This window comes from Poecilia mexicana, unplaced genomic scaffold, assembly GCF_051168715.1.
Source record: "Poecilia mexicana isolate PSO_F unplaced genomic scaffold, ASM5116871v1 scaffold_15, whole genome shotgun sequence".
Lineage (NCBI taxonomy): Eukaryota > Metazoa > Chordata > Actinopteri > Cyprinodontiformes > Poeciliidae > Poecilia > Poecilia mexicana.
Genome location: NW_028263384.1, coordinates 15,389,039 through 15,408,737, shown reverse-complemented (window position 1 = coordinate 15,408,737; position 19,699 = coordinate 15,389,039). Strand labels below are relative to the sequence as shown.

Sequence of the window (19,699 nt, the reverse complement as noted above, 5' to 3'; positions counted from 1 at the left end):
TTCTGTTTCCTGGGATGGGATGGCCGCAGTGTGTCCCTAAAACACATAACCTCCACCAGGCTGTCACTTACTGCTCACAGTTTCCATGAGATCATTAAGGTATTATCCCAGGTGATGTAAGAGACACAGGAAGGGAAGAAGGTTTTCACATGACTGACGGGGGGTCTGGGGTTTGTATTTCAGTAAACTTTTTTTCTTCTTCCCCTTTTCAGCTTTCTATCTCGTCTTAACAATAAACATACTTGATTTCCTCTACCACCTTTAATATTTATGGGTTCTACTTGTTAAAGTTTGGTTAAATATTTTAACAACATCCAGTCTTACATGTTAGTCACACAGAGAAAAGGAGGTCATTTTTTTTTGGCTTCTTTACTCCCTCACTCTCCTATTAAGAGCAATAGCAAGGTGCTAATTAAATGGTTTGTAGGCCTGTCTTTGCCTCCGGCCCTAAATTACATCAGTATTGACTTCAAAGCCTCAGTGCATCAAAGAAGGACCAGAAGCAGTAAAGCTTGGCTCGGTTCTTTCTCTCCTTTCCTGTCCTTTCCTGGCATCATACAAGCTGAATGTATTTAACGGCATATAACGTTGTATATTTTACTAATGTGACAATTTATTGTCTGCACCTGAAAAGGACAACGTATGCTTCCTATAATTTAGATGAGATGGATAAATGTCATCGCGGGTGATTTAAAGGGAAATGTTATTAAATTATTCAATCGTTAAATGCCATTGTTACAGGTGCAGCTCAGTAAATGTAAATTGAATCACAAAGTAAATTTATTTTACTTTAAAAAGCGAGAGAGAGATACAAAAATGAATTTTTGTTAACTTGATAACATCAAATAATAACCAATATCAGGGATTTTTAAGGCTGCTGCTGACTTGACAGCTGTTCAGCAGGCAGGAGAAGCTGATTGTTCACAGAGAACCGCGTCCAAACATCCTGGTGGAAAACTGAGTAGAGGGAAAACATGTGGTAGCGCAAGCAACAAGCCACAGCCTTGAGAAGAAAACAATGCCTGCTAAAAAAAAACGTAGAGGCGTTTCACAAAATGCAGGCTTTTGTCGGAGTCGGTGCTTCAAAAAGCACACCCTGGATGAATCCAAAATATAGAAATATAGACTACAACTATGAAATGTGTTGTGTTAAGCAACTCCTGAACCAGGAACAATATTGGAAGTGTTTTACCTTTCCATAGAAAACATGACTGGACTATTGTGCTGAGGTCAAGTGACCACTTTACATTTAGATTTCCCTGTGAGAAGACTATGGAGAGAGAGAGAGAGGGAGAGAGAGAGAGAGAGCGCGAGCTGGAAAGGCATAGAGTCGACATCATCTTCATTAGGGTGACATTTCTGTGTTAAAAATCTATTTTTATAGTTCTGTATTATTCAAGGCCCTGTGCTCACATTATCTGTAAGCCATGGTTCTGGAAAATGACAGATATGAAGGCTGTAAATGATGTATGAGTTGCTGAAATAAATTAACCTTACCATGATATTAAAACGTTTTCAGATGCACCTGTATATAACTTGTTAATCATACATTATACAATGGTGGATCTGCTGTAAGTAGAGACTTGATACTCCAACTTATTTTTCTCATATCACTTTACACCTTTTATTTTCTTTTAGTGTTGTATAGTTTGGCATAACCGTCTCTATAAACTAAATGCAAAGCGCAGCAGGGCGATATCATAGGACTTCTTAGCTGAGGTAATACTGACATAAACCTCCACCTGACAACGGCATTAAAAGGCCAGACCAGCAATCCTCTGAAGACTGAATAATGTCTCCATTTTGTTATCCTGTTTTATTACTTTGCTGTAGATGTTTGGCTCTCTTGGCCCGTTGCATTCACAGTTATTCCCACAAGTGGCAGATCACCGAGGCAACATCTCACATCTCTTATTCAATGGAATGAGCTTTGTGCCCTCAGTTCACCGTTTTGTTTCCCTCCTGGTAGTTATTCTCTTTATAGACACTTTTTCAAAGGGATACTTTTGGAAAGTTATAATTCATTTGAGATGTCTGGAATCATCCTGATCGTGTCGTTTGAGATGAAAACTCTCGTGTGAGTCTAAAATCTAAGCTAAAATAAAAGCTGCAGTTCTTTTTTTATATATTTAATATGATGTTATGGTAATGTTAGCCCAGACATAGACTTCATTTAGACATAGGTCAATGTTAAAATCTATAAATAGCCCAGATTTAAACCTACACCTATACTTTGTCTACGTAAACTACATTTAAATGGAGTAGTTTTACCCTTATATGTTAATTTGTTTATCCCATACATATTGCAAAGTCTTCAAATCAGAACTAGAACTAAATAGAATCCTATAAAGGACCGAAAAGGACAATAACTGGACAAGATGAGCATGGAATAAGAAAAACTTCACCAAAATTGACCTAAAATAGCACAAATCCAGAGACCAACGTGACAAAACAAAACCATTTCCCTTCAAATCATGACAAAAATAAATTTGGATTGGGTAATTAAATTATAAAGTCAGTCAAATAATTCTAATCACGTAAATTGCATTTGAGGCTGCAGACTGATGAACTTTTCACCAAGGAACATGTTGGATGTTCAGTATTGATATGGCTGTTGGTGTGGTGGTTAGCAGTCAATCAAGCCAGCATGCCATGGTCAGTGGGAATGTAAAATGAGCTGGACTTTGTGTGAAGTCAGTACCATACGAGCATTTAGCTTTAACAGGTGCCTTTTCTTTGAGAATGAAAACCTGCTTTTTTCTTACTTTGAAATGCTTTGGACATTGGTACTTAACATTCTGAAGGAGGCTTGTCCTGTTTAAACCACCGACAACTCCTTTGGTTCATAGTTTTGGGTTAAAGTGAATAATTGTTCCTTTTGTGTCTGCTAAAAGAAGAATTTTTTTGAGGGGATGGGTCCCGTGGTGGCTCAGGTGGTAGAACGAGCGGCCCATGTACAGAGGCCTCAGTCTTTGACATGGCCATCACAAGTTTAAGTCCTGGCCCTTTGACCTTTGCCGCATGTTTTCTCCCTCTCTCACAATCCACTTTCCTCTCAATGTACTGTAAAAATGAGGTTCGCTAGAGCCAAAAAATGATTTTAAAAGAACTGAATATTTAATGAGGCATTCTCACTTTTTTTCACTTGGCTTTAACTGATGATGGTTTATGGTTTTTGTCCTCAAAAACCATAAAATGCAGCCTTAAGTTCTCTAAAACCCATGCTGTATCTTTATTATAATCTGGAGTCTAATCTTATTGAATTGCAATCTCAGAGTTATTAAAAGCCTGAAAGATGAGTTTTAGATTATTCCTAAAACGAATGAACCTGAAATACTTTTTGTAATGGAGTTGAATTACTTTTAGCTGTGGGACCCAGACTAATCTACCAAATGAAATACTTTGCAGCACAAATTCATCTATTAATACACACCAGAGTGGGAAAATTGGCCACAAACCATTTGCAAATTACCTTTTTGTTCCTCTGCTACTGCAGTGTCCTAAAACCATAATAATACACAGAAGGCTTTTTAAATAACACTGAAACTTGGTATGAAATTTACTTTAATTATATTTGCTCCTTGCAGTTAACTGTGGGTTTTGTTTGGTAAAAGCAGCTGCTGAGGGGCTTACTGTGACACTTTTCCCTCTGTTATTAAAGGGTGAAGGTATCAGTCATGTGTTGTTTTTTAGTCCTGCAGGCTGTGTGTGTGTGTGTGTGTGTGTGACTCCTGATTGGATGCAGCAGATCACAAACAGAGGCAGAACGCACCAAGATGCTGCTATTCTTTTCGAGAGACGGTTGACAATCAAGGACACAAATGCAGCCTTTCCGTCTCTGTGATCTCTTTGCTGCGCTCGGGCTTTCATCCAGAGCTGAAATCGCTACATTGTTCATAGGAGAAAGTGGGCTTTGACACAGATGATAAACTCATTAACCTTCAGGAAATTAAACGAAACCCTGATTTAATTAGATAAAGATCATGTTACCGTTGCATCTCATCAGAGACGAAGCAAGTCGTCTGTAGGGGGATGTTTTGGTGTCATTCTGAGGTAGTTTTAAAAGAAAATTAGGCAGAATATAGGGCAGGCACACAGTTTGATTACTTAAATGGAAGCACATTTTTTCAACCTTATAGTGGAGAAATATTTCTAATGCCATATTTGCAAAGGCCTTGCTGTTCCCATGGCAGCCAAAGGCACTAAGACTTTTAGGGGGAGAAATGAAAGGTTGTGTTGAATTGTATAATATGCATCACGCAAAGTAATTGCGCTGACAGAACGGCAACAGAGAAGGCAAAAGTGTGATAAAATTTTGATATTATTAACTTTGGCAGGAGTGATTTATGCTGTAATTTAACGTATATAATGGGATTGTGTGGCAGTAACTGCTGCCTGGCCAACTGTGCAGTGACCTGAATATATTATGGTCTGTAGACCACATACAGCTACTTAAACACAGCCTTTTAGTATATAGAAAGTAAACCATCTTTACTTATCCTGCCAGATCCACATTTTATGATTGCATTATTATGGTATTGGTTTGTTTTAAGAGTCGAGGTAAATGCTGTCCCTTTTATTGCTGCACAAAGAAAATCTTCTCGTGCAATGCTTATTTTATCTGTTTTTCCCTGGTTGGAATTAAACACTTGTACAGACATGAATTGATAACATTGATATTCTGCTCCAGATTAAAGCAGCGCGGTTATCTCAGATTTTTTGTTTCACTTGCTTGTTTCACAAATGCCAGAATACAGATGCCATACCCGGTGTTAAAACTTGAAGGATTCCATGATTGACAGAAGGCTAAGGAGAGGTCTTGAGGTCTTTTTTCCCCCAGCAGCTTCACTTTGCTGAGGGAAGGTGAAAAATGAATTTTTCAGGTTCTTGTGCCAGCAGGGCTTCATCTATTCCTAGAACTGGGAGAGTTTTAGGAATACACTTTCATTATAAATTATAAATTAGTTTTGTACACCACATTTTTTTTTCTGTATATCAGCTGTAGCTTCTATTGAATGACTGTTCAATTATCCTTTTCCTATATGTGGGACATATCTGGGGGGACTTTCTTTAAATAGCTGTAATCTAATGGCTGTCCTTTTTTTGTCGTCTTTGTATATCATATGCTGTATTAAACTTGTTTCAGATGTATTGTGGGTATTTGCCATAATATCTCTTTTTAAAAAAAAAAAAACTAAAACATAGTCCTGCAGATAGTTCATCTCCTCTCTACAGCGTTGAAATGGTGAGATGACATTTGTCTAATTTAATTTCTTGAAGGGAAATTATGTCAGTTAAGGTGTAAAATGCAAAGTAAGGCAATGTTAGATTTTCATTTTTCTAATAGTATTCTATCTTCCTTCTTCTTAAAAACAAAATGTGCATGTGTCCCAATGTGACTTGGGGTTTAAAAGTACTATCTGACAGTTGTGACAGAATTTAACGTAATATCAAAATCCTTTTATGAGAATTTTATATAAAATCTTAGAGATTCAAAAGCCCTCTTCTGTATCCAGTGTCTCCTCAGCCACAGCAGCTTTTCAATTTGTATTATGTTGTGTACTTATCTTAATTTCCTATTTGCTCTAGGAATAAAGTTTGATTAATTCAAAATGGGTAAGAAGCAGTGTTTTTATCATATTTCACATGTGGTTAGGTGCACATGATGGATGATCTGCCAAATAATTGTTGTAGCTCTGTGTTCATCTGTACGACTCAGTTGTTGTGTCTGAAGCATTTTCAGCTTCTTAAATCAAGTGTTAAAAATAATAGCTTTAATAGTCATGACTCATAAACTTAAGCCACAAGTTTGTGGTTTAAGTTTTTGTGTTCATTTTACTTTGTCTAAATTCATTTTTCAAAGTCAAATGCTTTTTATGTACACTTATTTTCTGGTCCTTTTTTTTTAAAACTTTACAGCCTTATGAATATTTAAATTGAGATGAAAAAAATCCTTTATCACATAGAAATCATTCACTTATGGTCTATATAAAATAGAGCTCTGCAGTGCTCAGTTTTTTTCACTGTTGTAGCTCATTTGATGCGTGTTTTACCTCGTTTTGTCCATTTGCCATTTTTGTAGTTTGAAAGCATCGATACAATTATCTACCAGCAGAGAAACATTTTATTCCAAGGTTTATTAAAGACATCAGTAATGGAAGACCTGACCATCCAACCTTACATGTTGGAGCTGGAGTCTGACCCGGGTATTACACATGTGCATTAAACACATTGTGGTAACTCAGTGCCGTAGAAGCAAGTTTCGTTTAACATTATGCAGTTTCCCTTGGAAACCATCTAGAACTTCATCTTCTAGATGACAGCTGGACACTGAATTCGACGGTGGAGAATTTTCCCTCTGTCAGAAGCTCTTTGCAGGCTGCTCACATGCGCTCTCTCATCTTTTCTGTGCTGGATAAATCCCATCGAGGCTCCGCCCTTCTGTATCCTGAAAGAAGGCAAAGTCAGAGGTTGAACATATGGTGACAGTGAAGACTTGAACACATCGTATGCACGCACTCGCAAGCGCATAGTGAGGTGAAGATGCATTGTGCAGACGTGAACATGCTGTGCCATTTAATTTCTTGCTGCGCCTTCGAGGACATGCTCTATTTTCCATCTTTTCAAGCTTCTTCCTCCTCTTCCAGTCTCTTTTTTTTGCTCTCCCACGTTCCCGCCACCTCTTAATGCTCCCCATGTCTCATTGGAGGTGAAGTGCTCTATCCAATATTCCCTCATCCTTCCATCGTCTGCCAACCTCGCTTTCGTTTTTTTAATTTCCTCTCTTCCCTGCCTCCTCCCTGAAGGTCATGTTTCAAAAGACCGCCCTTCAAAGGTGATGCTGTGAGGAAGGATGGCCTCCCTTCCTCTCGTATCAATGCATTTCACATGAATTATGCGTGGGCGTTGCGATTTCATTTTGCACGAGTGGCAAAAAAAATATTTCCTTTTCAGAATCAAAGGTGCCGTAGAGAAGCTTTTAGAGATGATTTTTCAGACAGGTTGTCCTATGTGTATGGAACAGATCCCCACAGACCTTCTGTTCATCTCCCACAGACAGGTGCTCATTTTAGGAGCTGTCATCCTGTCAGATCCAAAAGGCTTTCCTTCATAACGACCCCGTTTCCACCTTCTCCTCTGTCAATTGCCGTCTGTGTTACCGAGGTGCAACAGTGTGTGGGCATTTGTCTGAAATGGGCCTCAAAGGTTAAAGGGAGCCATTTCCTAGAGTGTAGCAACATGGAATTTTGATTTGTGTGAGAAGATCTGTGATCAGAGATGAAAGAAAGGACGTTTCAGTATGATACTATGTTGTTTTTTCTTTAGGTTTTAGTTCCCAAAGTCAGTACTCATTAATTGCATGAAAATGCATCTTGAAGTCAACGGGTGTAGAGTGGTTACTTTGGACATGACAACCTCCACCAGTAAGACACTGATGAAAAGAAAACAATAGCAGGACGTGCATTCAGTTCTTCAGGAATACTTTTCAGTTTTTCATGGCTTAAAGGGAAGAGAAAATATTTACATTCATGGTGTACAACTTAATTTATAAATACATTTTGGATATAAATTAGAAAAATAAAACAAACCTACTGTAGTACAATCAGCTACAGCTACTCATTTTAAAATACCAGTCTTAATTTGTGGTGAAAAGTAACTCAACAAGGCACAGCAATGAATACTAATTAGAGCGATTTTCCCTGTGAATTATACAAACCACAATTCTACAATCCCCTTTGCAATAAATTACAATATAAATTAAGACGTTAAAAAAATAGACTTGAGCAGCATCGACACTAGCGTCAGTAAATTAAGGATTTAAAGGGGTTTGCGATAAGTTGTTAAAGATGGTTTCAGAACCGTTGTTTTTAGAACACGATTACGATACGCTGCACTAAATTTTTTGTGAAATGTATTGAAGCAGCGTAATATGATAGCTTTGATAGGCCTTGTCCATTGTGTGCTTTTTCATCTGCTACGCTGCACCCTGTGCTTGACTTGTCATGGAAACCTGCACCGCGCCACTGGAATGCAGATCTGGACCTTCCCTGCCCTGTGCTGCACTACTGCGGCTGGGCTGAGCATGCTGTGATGATGAGGTGGGGTGGGGTGGTCTTGGACAGTATTCATATCTGGGCCAAATGCATTTACAAGTCACCAGATCTGCACAAGAGTCAGAGGAGGTTTTTGCACACATGAGCCAGCTCCGCACTAGACTGGGATCATGAGCCTTTCTTCCTGACATCTGCAAAAATGGTTTTGGCTCTGATTCAGTTGGAGTCTGGGCAAAATCAGGCAGAAAATCAAATAAAAACTCCTGTATCTGTGCCACATCTGGGCCAAATGCAGTATTTTTATTGCACCTGTGGACCACTTTCATCTGTTGTAGTCCAGATCCGGACCAGGTAGGGTTGTTGCAACTGCTTTTAACACCCTGAGGCAGCTGATCAAGTATGGGGACAGTTCTTCTGACATTTTGAAGCCTTTTCTCTCACTAATCTTATTTAAATGCAACATTTAAATGGTACATACATCTGTTTTGTGAATTGCATGGTTATTTGTTGCAGAACACCAGAGAAGAAACGGCAAGCAGGTAGATTGGGGACAAAGATGTAGATGGGTTTAAGCAGGGATGGGTTATAAAAGCAACATCCAACATCTTTTTAACTTTTCATAGATCGCCATTTACAAAATTGCATGGCACAACTACAAACCTACTAAGAGCTCAGCTTAAACCAGAGAAGCAGCCAAGAGCCCAATGTTGACTTCAAAGGAGTTGCAGATGTCTGCTGCTCATGGGAGAGAATCTGTTAGCATAAAGCTATAAATCATGCTCTAATCAAATCCCCCCTTGCTGGAAGACTGACAAGAAGAAAACTGTAAGACTCTGTTTGGAAGCCCTCATAATTTTTCAGACAGTTTCCATTTACCAAACAGATCTTGTTGACACAAACATTATTGTGCTTTTTGATTTTGAATGAAAGGAAATACGTTTTCCCCATTGTGATGTAAAAACTGAATTATTTATTATTTTGGAAGCAAGCGTAGTTCAGCGATCAATAGCGATTAACTATGCTTGCTTAGTTAAGCAAGCGTAGTTAACTAATCTATATTTAATCTCTATTCTTTAATATAGATTAAAGAATGTTAATCTATATGATTAACATTCTTTAATCATATAGAGAAATCCTTTTTCTGAATAAAATACAATATGACAGATCTGGGTAAAACAAGAAAAGACAATTCCCAAGGCTGAGTTTGATTAAATATCTTATAAAATGTTTATTTTTCCTGAATGGTGAGGTTTTTTTGACTAATACCTCCTCCTGTTTAAATGCTGCCTTGGGGCTTTCCCAGTTGTCACAAGCGAACAGATATTGGTTCTTTCTGAACAGGTTGCCAATGTGCAGTACACCAGCGACGACACAAATGAGACAAGCAGTCGTGCACACACACTTTCACGTCTACCTTACATTCGGAATTATCAATTACTCCAACATGAGGGTTTTGAACTGTGGGAGGAAACCAGTGCACCTGGGGGAATGACTAACAAAAAAGGCACAAGGAGATGGTGCAAACTACGCAGAAACAAATGCAAATCTCCAGTTTTGAGTGGAAATCTTTTGTCTGTGAGGTCACGGTGTTAAACTAAAAAAAAGAAAAGAAAAAAAAACAAAACACATGAACAGGTTTTGTTTTCAAAAAGATTTAAAAAGTTTACTAATTTTACGATTTATAATGCATTTCGAGTGAGATGTTAGGATCTTAGCAAATGTCAAGATAAATATCAGGAGAGGGAGCTAATGGGGTTAGAGGTCAACCCTACATTTACATGAGACGATAATAATTTGTGGAACCAGGAATATAACAAGTGCATTAAGTTTCTTTCAGCCAGCTGACCAGAAGTTCACATAAACAGGTGAAGGAAGGGAAGTGGTCTGTTACTTTATTGTCCTGTAGGTATTTGCTGTTTTTCCAGCACTTTATTTAAAAATCACTTAGAACCAGAAGATAACCTCAAATTTTAGCATGTAGGACCGCTTAACTTTGCAAAGTCTTGGTGCTGAATGCTGACCCATGCCAAGTTCACACTGTTTCTAATCGCATCTAGTTCAAAATCTAAACCAATCAAACCTGAACTAGTTTGATTCTACACAGATTAGAGTTTCTTTAAGACAAATTGAGACTTGAAACATTCTGTTTGTGAAGTTGCAAAAAGAGCATTTTCTTTGCTTTTTTTTGGCGTTTTGACTATTGTAAAAGTTGTCGAGCAAAATACCCCGTATATGCACAAGGGTCAATTTATTTATAATAATTTAAATCTCATTCCATCTTGTCTTTGTGTGTAGTCTCCTCTCATGAGCTGGATGCTTTCTTTGATTGTTATTTACTGTTTATAGACTAAAATAAATTAACAGATATCAGGACCTCTGCAAAAAGGCAAAAACAAGTTTGATTTCACTTTTGCCGCATTTTCAGATGGCTTGGATTACTTTTTCTTTTTTCTCTGTTTTTTTTTTTTTTTTACAAAGTATGCCTTTTATGGATGAATGACAAAAGCTGCCTCATGAAGGACAGGTTCATGTCCTTCCAGCAATCCTTTATTCGCAGGGTTTCATCTCCAGAGATGATGTCTGCATGACCTTGGATGGTAACACAAAAGGAGTTCGGGGACTGAGTCGGGCAGAAGATGCGATAAGAGGCGTGATGCGGCTTCTCTCTACGTTATATAAGGCCTTCAGTCTCTTCCTCCTCCTCCACGCTCACCTGAGAAATCAGATATAAAAACTCAGTTTTCATAGAAATAAACTTGCACGTATAGCAGCTTCTGAAATGAAAAGCAGCTGACGGATGAACTTTATCAGGAGATCTAGAGCTTCAAGTTCACGCCATGAACGGAATAAAAGTTGAAGACATTTCAGTGCAGGGGAGTTATTTTTTTTTATAAAGCTTCTATATTTAATTTTATTTTCATCTTCAATTTTTGCCTTCACTATTTTCTGGCAACCTTGACAAAAGATTTAGCATTTTTTTGCAACATCTTATCTCACGTTGGTGTAGATCAGGGGTCCCCAAACTTTTTCATGTGAGGGCCACATAACTTTCCCTTCTCTGCTCGGGGGCCGGAGTCAGTTTGTAATAGAAAACGTCTGACGATTGCAGGAGTGCCTAAATGCACCGGACTATAAGCCACAACCCCAACGTTTTTTTTTTTTTAAACTAGTAAACATGCATGTATAGCTGCAGATATCTCTGCCGCTCCAGGTTTTCCGCAATGATGCAGCAGCAGCAGAGGGGGGCGGACACTCAAAATTTAAGTCATAACAGGTCAATTGAATATTATATTCATTACGGTTAAAGAAGAAAAAGTTGACAAGTTTAGATTTAACTGAACTGATTACGGTAGTTTCCTAACAGTAACTGTAACAGTAAAAGCACTGATCCTTCGTGTTTGCTACTAGCATGTGCTAAATGAAAATGGACGCTTTCCTTCTTCTTCAACAGCAGCTTGCTCCCATTATTGTTGCACTACTGCCATCTATTGGATCCTAATACCTCAAATTCTCTTAATGATCCCAGTATTATTAAAAAAAAAAAAAGAAAAAGAAAAATCTTCGTTTTCCGCTCATGCTATTTAACTGATCAACAACATTCTCAAATTTCAATTCCCTATTAAAACCTAATTCCGTTTTAATGGGCGCTTTCTTCTTTTATTTCCAATTTTGACTTCCAATGATTCACTTCCTGCTAAAGAGCCCCCTGGTGGTTGAAGAGAAAAATCCACATATAAACGGCTTATAGTCTGGTTTATAATACGGAAAAAAAAAATCTGAATGCCCTCTGGAATTGTTCAGGGGGCCGGACCAAATGTGGAGGCGGACCATAGTTTGGGGACCACTGGTGTAGATACTACTCAAATGAAGTCCATATTTGGGTGTTATTAGAAATAAAACAAGAAAATTATGAGTTTCTTAATGTAAAAATTTAAATGTATTAAAGGAATGCATCTTTAATGAAAGTCTTTTTTGTGATTAGAGGTTGGTTATTGGGAGCCAGTGTGAAGTTGACTTTTCAGTATTGTGAGGACTTAGTAGAGAACTTTCCATTTCTTTCCACTGTCTTGAAATGTAACACAGCAAATGCAGTTATTTTGTGGATTTTGTGTTTCAGTATCTACAATCTGAATTTGAGATGCAACAAGGTGATTTCCCATTCCTGATTTTCTTTTTGTTTTGCTTGGACTTAGCAACAGCAGCTTGAATCACAATGTCATTCATTATCTATATTTGGAGTAGAGGAAACGATCCTCTGTGTGTTTGATAGATTAGTCACTATTTAGCTGAATTATGCCAAAGACAAAAAATGTTTTTTGTTTTTCTTAGTTTTTTTTTAGCTGATGTATTTTAAAATGCCATTTGCATCACAATCAGCTAAGTAAATTTAAATAGCTGATAGAATGTAGAACCACACATTATTACTGAGGTTTCCAAAACATGTTCCCAAATCCAGCAAACTCAAAAACATAGTGCTGTGCAAAAAAAAAGATTAATCAGAAACTTTTCCGTAATTCATTCGACCTTATTTATATCTACTGAAATCTCCTGCAGATTTCTAGCCTTTTCTACGGTAGGCTAGAAAAGGCACAAATTGACTGAAACCACAAAAGCATGCAGAGTGAACCAATGAAAAGGTAACATATTTCTGTCGATATCTCTTTTTCTGCCTTATTTTTTAAATTCTATGATTCTACAAAAAATAACCACCTTAGCCTTTTCCTGCCGTGAACTCTTCCACCCTGATGAGTCTTTTGGTTATCACCAAAATGATAAACTTCACATTTTTCTTTGCATTTTTGGTCAATGCCTATGGTGCTTGGATGTGATTAGAATTGAGCCTCTGCATCTTTATATTCGAAGACTGGAAACTGCAGCTCTGGCTGAGTTATATAGTGTCAGACTAGAATACAGAGTGTGTGTTTTTGACACACTGCCAGATCATATATACTTCCATGTAGCTGCTTATCACCCCCCTGCCATTTGAGCCAAAGAAAAAGGGGAGATAACAATGTGAGCTGCAGTATGGATGGATGTGTACCATTAAAGTTTTATGCAGGTTTCATTAGTTGACATGTCCCTGAGAGGCCTACACTCTCAACTAATACACTGACATGTTATTGGGTTTTCTTGTATGTTCAGTTCCTTATTTATGCAGTGAACCAAAGACAGATGATGCTGGAGTGCAAATTATAAAGGCAAACCCTTGGAGTGCATGCAGATTTGTGCACTGCAGTAAAAACCTTGTGGTGTGAGCTCGGATAATTGCGTCTCTTCTCTTCCACTGTCATGTAAATTGTGAGTAAAATCTATAAAAACTATGAATGAATATTTATGCACTGCAGCCCTTCTCATTTGTTTAAAACCTGCTTTGAAGTTTGATGCATGACAGGCTGAAAGTTTGCAGATAAAAAAAACATAAATAAGCAGAAATAGTAAAACGGCTCAGACAGAATTTCGCCTGGCTACGGACCTCTGAAATCTATTCTGGCTAAAGCATCAGACATGCTTTTAAAAGCAAGCAACATTTTTCTTTGGGTTGGTGACACCAAGCAAGGCTTGTGCTGGTGGCAGAAATTTATTTATTTATTTTATTTATTTTTGTAATTTCCTAACCTGGTTCCAACGAGACTTGTTCGTGTAATCTCAGAAATTATGTGAAAGAAATTTGATGGGAAAATGTAACCAAAGATCTAACAATTTTCTGAAAATTTTTCTATGTGTTTTATATAAGATGTAAATTGTATTTTGCAAATGCATATGTAGTTATAAATTAAAGACTAATACTTTATTGCAGCTAAACATTTTATAGCATTTAAAAAACAACCTGAATGACTAAGACACATAACAATGTTTGTCTTAAATTAAGTAAAAAGTAACTTTTTACATTTTTTATTTATTTTTGCTTGTGACCGGTTAAAAATCATTACAGTTTCATCTGCTACAGCTCAAACAGCCAGTGGCCTTTTAAAATATTCATGCATTCTGGGTATTTATACTTTCAGTCAAATCTCTCCTGTATTTCTGACCTGAGGCTCAATACGAGTTTGAAAACAGAATGCATCTCGGTGTGTGCCGATGTGACAAATAAAACAAATCCTTTGATCTCACCAAAAAAAGCGGCCTGCCAATAAGATCGTTTTTATGCTGCGTGTTCACAGCTGCTGACGTTAGTGTGATTAAGAAAGGAGCGTCTGCCTAGGAACATTATTTAGACGGATATAGTCTTTAGAGACATAGCAGTGAACGGTTTAGTACCATAAGCAATCCTTTATTGTCATAAAAATAATTCCCAGTACACCACAAAACTCATTTCAGTTTTTCTCAGTTTATTAATACAGCAAAAGATCATAGTAAAAAGCACATTTATGGCAATTATGGCTCAAATAAATGTAATTATACTCAGACTCGGTTGTGTAGAACAACGTGCCTAATGGATTCAGTTTCAGGGAATCTGTCATCCTAATAAAGCCTGAGTTGATGGGAAACAAGAAGCCTCCTGGTGAATGATTTTTGCACAGCACTAATTTAAGACTGCTTTACACGCATAATAATAATTATGACATGATTTTACTACCTTTTAAAAATGGTGGCACGAGGACTTGTTGACAGCAAAGGGATGAGTTGGATAATGATAAAAATGAATGGGTTATAAATAAAACACTTGTAGTTGAATGTTATATTTATGTTCATTTGAGCCTGCTGGTTGTGAAAATCATAAAACATAATTGGGATGATAAAATTACGCGCTAATTACGTTTCAGATTTTACGAAAATGGGCTGGGTTTAAAGATCAGTAAATACCTTATCTATAGAGGATTTCCATGTTTAATTTAAAACATCTGAAACGGGATTTCAAGTTTTGTGATTTTGCTTCGATTTAAACTAGAAACCTTTTTTTTTCTGTCATTTTTGCCCAGTCACCCTAAAAAGCTGCTTTTCTATGCATTTCATTTAACTGTACACACACACACACACGTTTCTTTTCCCCAATCTGCCTCCAACAGAAATATGAAGAGGACGAGTGATTTTTACTCAGTGGTTGTTGACCTTGGTGGTTGACCCTTATGTGAAGTGATTATCCTGTAAGTTGTCAGCCTGCCTCACCTGTCTCTGAGACTCTGCGGCTGTCTCGTCGCTGGGCCGGCGCTCTTTGCCATCAGACATGATCCCTGTCGCAGAAGGAAGTCGAGTGTAAGACTTTGGCTCACTTTTAAGGCACTTCCACAAGCGAGCCACTGTGTGCTTATAAAGTTCTTTTGACTGTCAAATAAACAGAGTATCGTGTGGTTAGGTGGGTAAATTATTATGTGTTTATAATTCTGACGGTGTCATGTGAGAGCTGCCGTCTTTAGCAGGCCTGCAGTACTTGGAACCCGAAACCCACGCGCATTAAAGTTAAGACACACACGTTTGTCGCAGCCCGGTTTATGCTTGCACTCTTCCACTATTGCCTGCTAAAGTGCACCTTGGAAAACATCTGACAGATATAGCTTAGCGCTTTAAATATAGAAAGGGATACACCGATGAAAACCTACACAGCTATTTAAGAGGAAACACAGACATCACATCTGTCACATGCTGTACTGCTGACATGATTGCAGTTGGTAACAAGTATGACTCACTCTCAACCTCTACGCTTCTAATTCATAAACCTTAAAGTAATTGCAGTGATTACAGTGGCAGCAAGTACACTTCAACACATGCTGGGTTTTGATTTTCTGAAACAAATTATCCTAACCCTTTCAGAGAGAGAGAAGGAAGAGGGGGTGGAAGGTGGTGGAAGGGCTGTTAACAGCTGAATAACTGGGTCAGTTTAAGATCACGGTGTTTCTTATCTCTTCAGCTCATCTCTGGGTGTTCACTGTTATCTGCTTGGCTTTTCAACAACCGTTCAATTCTCGGCCCATTTCCAGCCCTCTATTCCTACCCTTACTTTGCTTCCGCTGCTGGAGTAGAAGCTTATCTTCAAGGAAATGTTAATTTTCTCTTACGTGCTCCAGAATGTAATGTCCTAAAGAAATAAATGTGTTGTCAATTTGTGTGTTATCCTTAAAATTGTGGTTTTAGGTATTAAAGATGTTTCATGTGGAGCTTCACTAAGAAAACATAAGTCTGTTGTTGGATGTCTAGAGACTTGGTGGTTTGATTTTGTTTAAACAGGTTCTGTAAAATTTGGAAGCTGTTTAACATTTTACTCTTCAATTACTGCCACACTAGGAACACAATTTCCTTTTATAAAATTTTAACCTGATTTATGTTTTCACTTTGTAGGGGTGTAAAAATACATCCAACTCATCAAAAGTTTTTTTTTTGTTTTTTTTTTTTGTTTTGTTTTGTTTTTTACAGATAAAGAGTTTATGAATTTTAAACTGCAAACGAATTTCTGTTCAGTGGGAATTATCTAGTCACAGTTTGGTTTAAATAATGAACTAGATGATTAAATGCATCCCATTGTTTAAAGACTCATTAAGGAAATGCTACCATTTGTGTTGTTAATGTTGTAATTAAAGGACAGCCAGTTGCAGTGTTGTTTTAATTGCATTGTTTTTATTTGGTGTGTCTCTCTCCCACACTTTCCTTTTTCTGTAGAGTTCCAAAATATAGCAATTTAAAGCTGTTTAAATGTGGAAGTTAAGGAGTGTTGTGGCCAGACAATAGGCAGTCTTTATTTGCTGGCTTGGTAATAAAAAGTTAGAGTAACAGACATAGATACAGGGTGTGAATTTTAAATAAAGCCCTTATCTTCACTTTTTGAGACTTGCATCAACCAAGTCGTATGACTACATCTTAAAGATGGATTTGTTCTCCAACACACCTGAATCAAACGACTAAATTACTGTCTCAGCAGATTGTCAAGTTCTGTAGAGGCCCAGTAGAGAACCAGGTTGCAACTACAGAAAAAGTTTTTAATTTGTTGAGTACTTGCACTGTCAAAGTGGCCCTGGCACCATCGGTAGTTAGTGTTAGAAACTAACAATACATGACAATAGAGAATCCACTATAGGATTTGTAATTTTTTTTAGCAACATATTCATTTTCTCAGACACTCCTGAACATACAGAACTCATTAACAATGCTCAGTTTGTGTTAATTCAACTTAACTTTGGTGTTTCTTTTATGTATATACATATATATATGTCATATTTGAATTATACCATGTCCTCTAGTTTATTTATGCCTTTCTGACTTTCTCCTATGAAATATGACTGGTTTTAGAACAGTGTCCTGTTTGAGCCTTTGCATTGTCTTCTTTGTGTAGACCATCATTAATGTCGTTGGTTCAAAAGGTTTTATTGCTACCATCCTCAGTCCAAGTGGCAAACCATAAAACATTTAGTAGGATTTTTGGTGTTTATTTCATACATCGGCCGCAATGCATTAAATGAATACAAAGGAGAGCCGCATGAAAGTAATCAAGCTCTCGTCATCAATAATGGATGGAACAATCAAAAGGGACAGTGGGCTTCCTTTGTGAGATGGCTGAATGGGAGGAAGGGCCGCTGGGGAGGAACCATTATGTGTCGCTCCACTGCTCAGCTGTTGCGAAGATGATGATTGTTATGGTTGCAATGATGATGGGGATGTGAAATCTCATTTTGGCAAGATGGCTCTGCTGGAGGGGATTGCTGCACAGTTCTTGCGTATGTTGGCGTTAGAGGCTGCTTTTTTGCATAGATTGGGTTTTAAGTTTGCAACATAATATGTGAATACTTTCTCGTACCCCTGCTTCTTAGTTAAACTCATTAGTAATAGAGGTACATCTGCACATGCGCAACTTTCCTGCACAGTTAAAATTTTCCACAATCCAAGGATTTACTTAATGTAGGATGTTATGGATGCTGTTCCATACTTTTCAACCATCCCCAAACACTATGAATTAAGCACTGCTGAACATATTAAACATCTGTTGTAGCTTCACCTTCTGTCACTTGTTCTGACAGCTGTGTGTCCCTTTTTTTTTTTTTTTTGCTTTCTTATTGTGCTGGATTGACTGGGTTCAATAGACAGTATTTGCTGACATATAGGGGGCATTCATTATTCAGTGCATGCTTTATGAAATGTCTAGGGTCCTACAGCCGACAGGAGGTAAAGCAGGAGGTAATGCACTATTTAATAACAGAGGCTGTAACTACTGTTGTGGATTATGTTCGGTGCTGCTGAACACAACTCCTGTCTTATTGACCACCACATTAATCAGCATATTTATAAGATTAATGCCACTGAGTACATCAAGTAATATTTCCTTTTTGTCCTTCTTTCCTCAGGTGGTGCTAGTCTTTGCTCTCAGCATTGGAGCCCTCGGAATATACTTTATAGACTCCTCAGAGTAAGTATCTCCAAGAGTCAAGTCACTACTCATTCTATATTCTTATCTAGTGAACTGATCTACTATGATTTACAAATAGATTTATGTGTGCTGAAGATTTAATGGACATATTCTCACCACTGAAGGGATGCATGCCATCGTAAACCCATATGCGTTTGAGGTTTTGTCAATGGGAGGCCTATCAGTTTCCATGGCAGCAGGGATACTCGGTGTGTATGTTGCAAAGGCAGCTCCGTGTGTGTGTGTGTGTGTGTGTGTGTGTGTGTGTGTGTGTGTGTGTGTGTGTGCGCAAGACTCTGGATGTTGTCAGTTTATGTGAATCCCTTGCTGGCGCTCGCCCAGACACAGATTGCAGTCCTGGCGTCTCTCCCATACCCAATGCAGCTAGTTTTTCAACATATTGACTCATTTTCTAGCTTTTAGAGGGATAGCTTGGATTTTAGGATTCTCACTGTCTTCGTCAGCCTGTCGTCTTTGTCACCTCTGCGGTGTGTGCCACAGTGTGGAAAGTCAGAATACAGCAGCTAACAAGAGACGCTTAAATCATTTTGTTCATTCTAACTAATTTTAATAGGTGGTGAGAGAATGTGTGCAGTGTGACTGTAATTGCTGCCATTGAAGCCACTTGAGTAGGCTGACTGAGAGACAGAGGAAACACAGACTCTGCTGTCATGCCATGCTAGTGTTATGAATATGCATAACACAATACTTTGCAAAAATATTAATATGTCTTCTACTTTTTAGCATTCTGTCACATTACAACTTCAAATATCAATATATTCTATTTAGATTTTATTGGATACATAAAAAAAAAGTAGAGTAAATAATGTGACCGTTAGAAGATAATGATACATGGAGCTTGAGATACGATGCAGAAAAGAATTGGCACAATTACCGTAAAGAAAATCTAAATAAATATAAATGCGTGCCACACTTTTCTGACACTTTTATCTGTAAAATGTCGTTTGAGTGCCATATCTAAGCACTACTACTGTTATGGTCAATCATATAAAATTCTACTTCTAAGTCACATTATTATTATTATTATTATTATTATTTTAAAAAAGCATTCTTAAAGGATGTATAATAATTTTGACTAATATTGAGCTGCAACAAAATAAAAGAAAACTGCAACTTTGAGAGTTACAACAAAACATCACGATAAGCCATTGAGATCTGTCTCACTTTTTCTCAGATCGAGGGCAACAGGTTTGCTTTTAAAGAAGGTATCTAAAAAATATAACTGCTTGTACTTTGGAGTTGACTTTATTGTATTTACTAAGCAAAACTATAGGTATTGAATACATCATCTGTA

The 19,699-nt window shown here is 37.6% G+C and overlaps 1 protein-coding gene across 1 annotated transcript in view; it reads left to right on the top strand.

Annotated features, from left to right (window-relative positions):
- The window catches only part of kcnma1a (potassium large conductance calcium-activated channel, subfamily M, alpha member 1a), a 157,346-nt gene that overhangs the window by 54,373 nt on the left and 83,274 nt on the right, over positions 1-19,699 (top strand). The window contains exon 5 of the mRNA XM_014987291.2: positions 18,323-18,384. Coding sequence (XP_014842777.2) covers positions 18,323-18,384 — 62 coding nt within the window. The remainder of the gene's footprint in view (positions 1-18,322; positions 18,385-19,699) is intronic.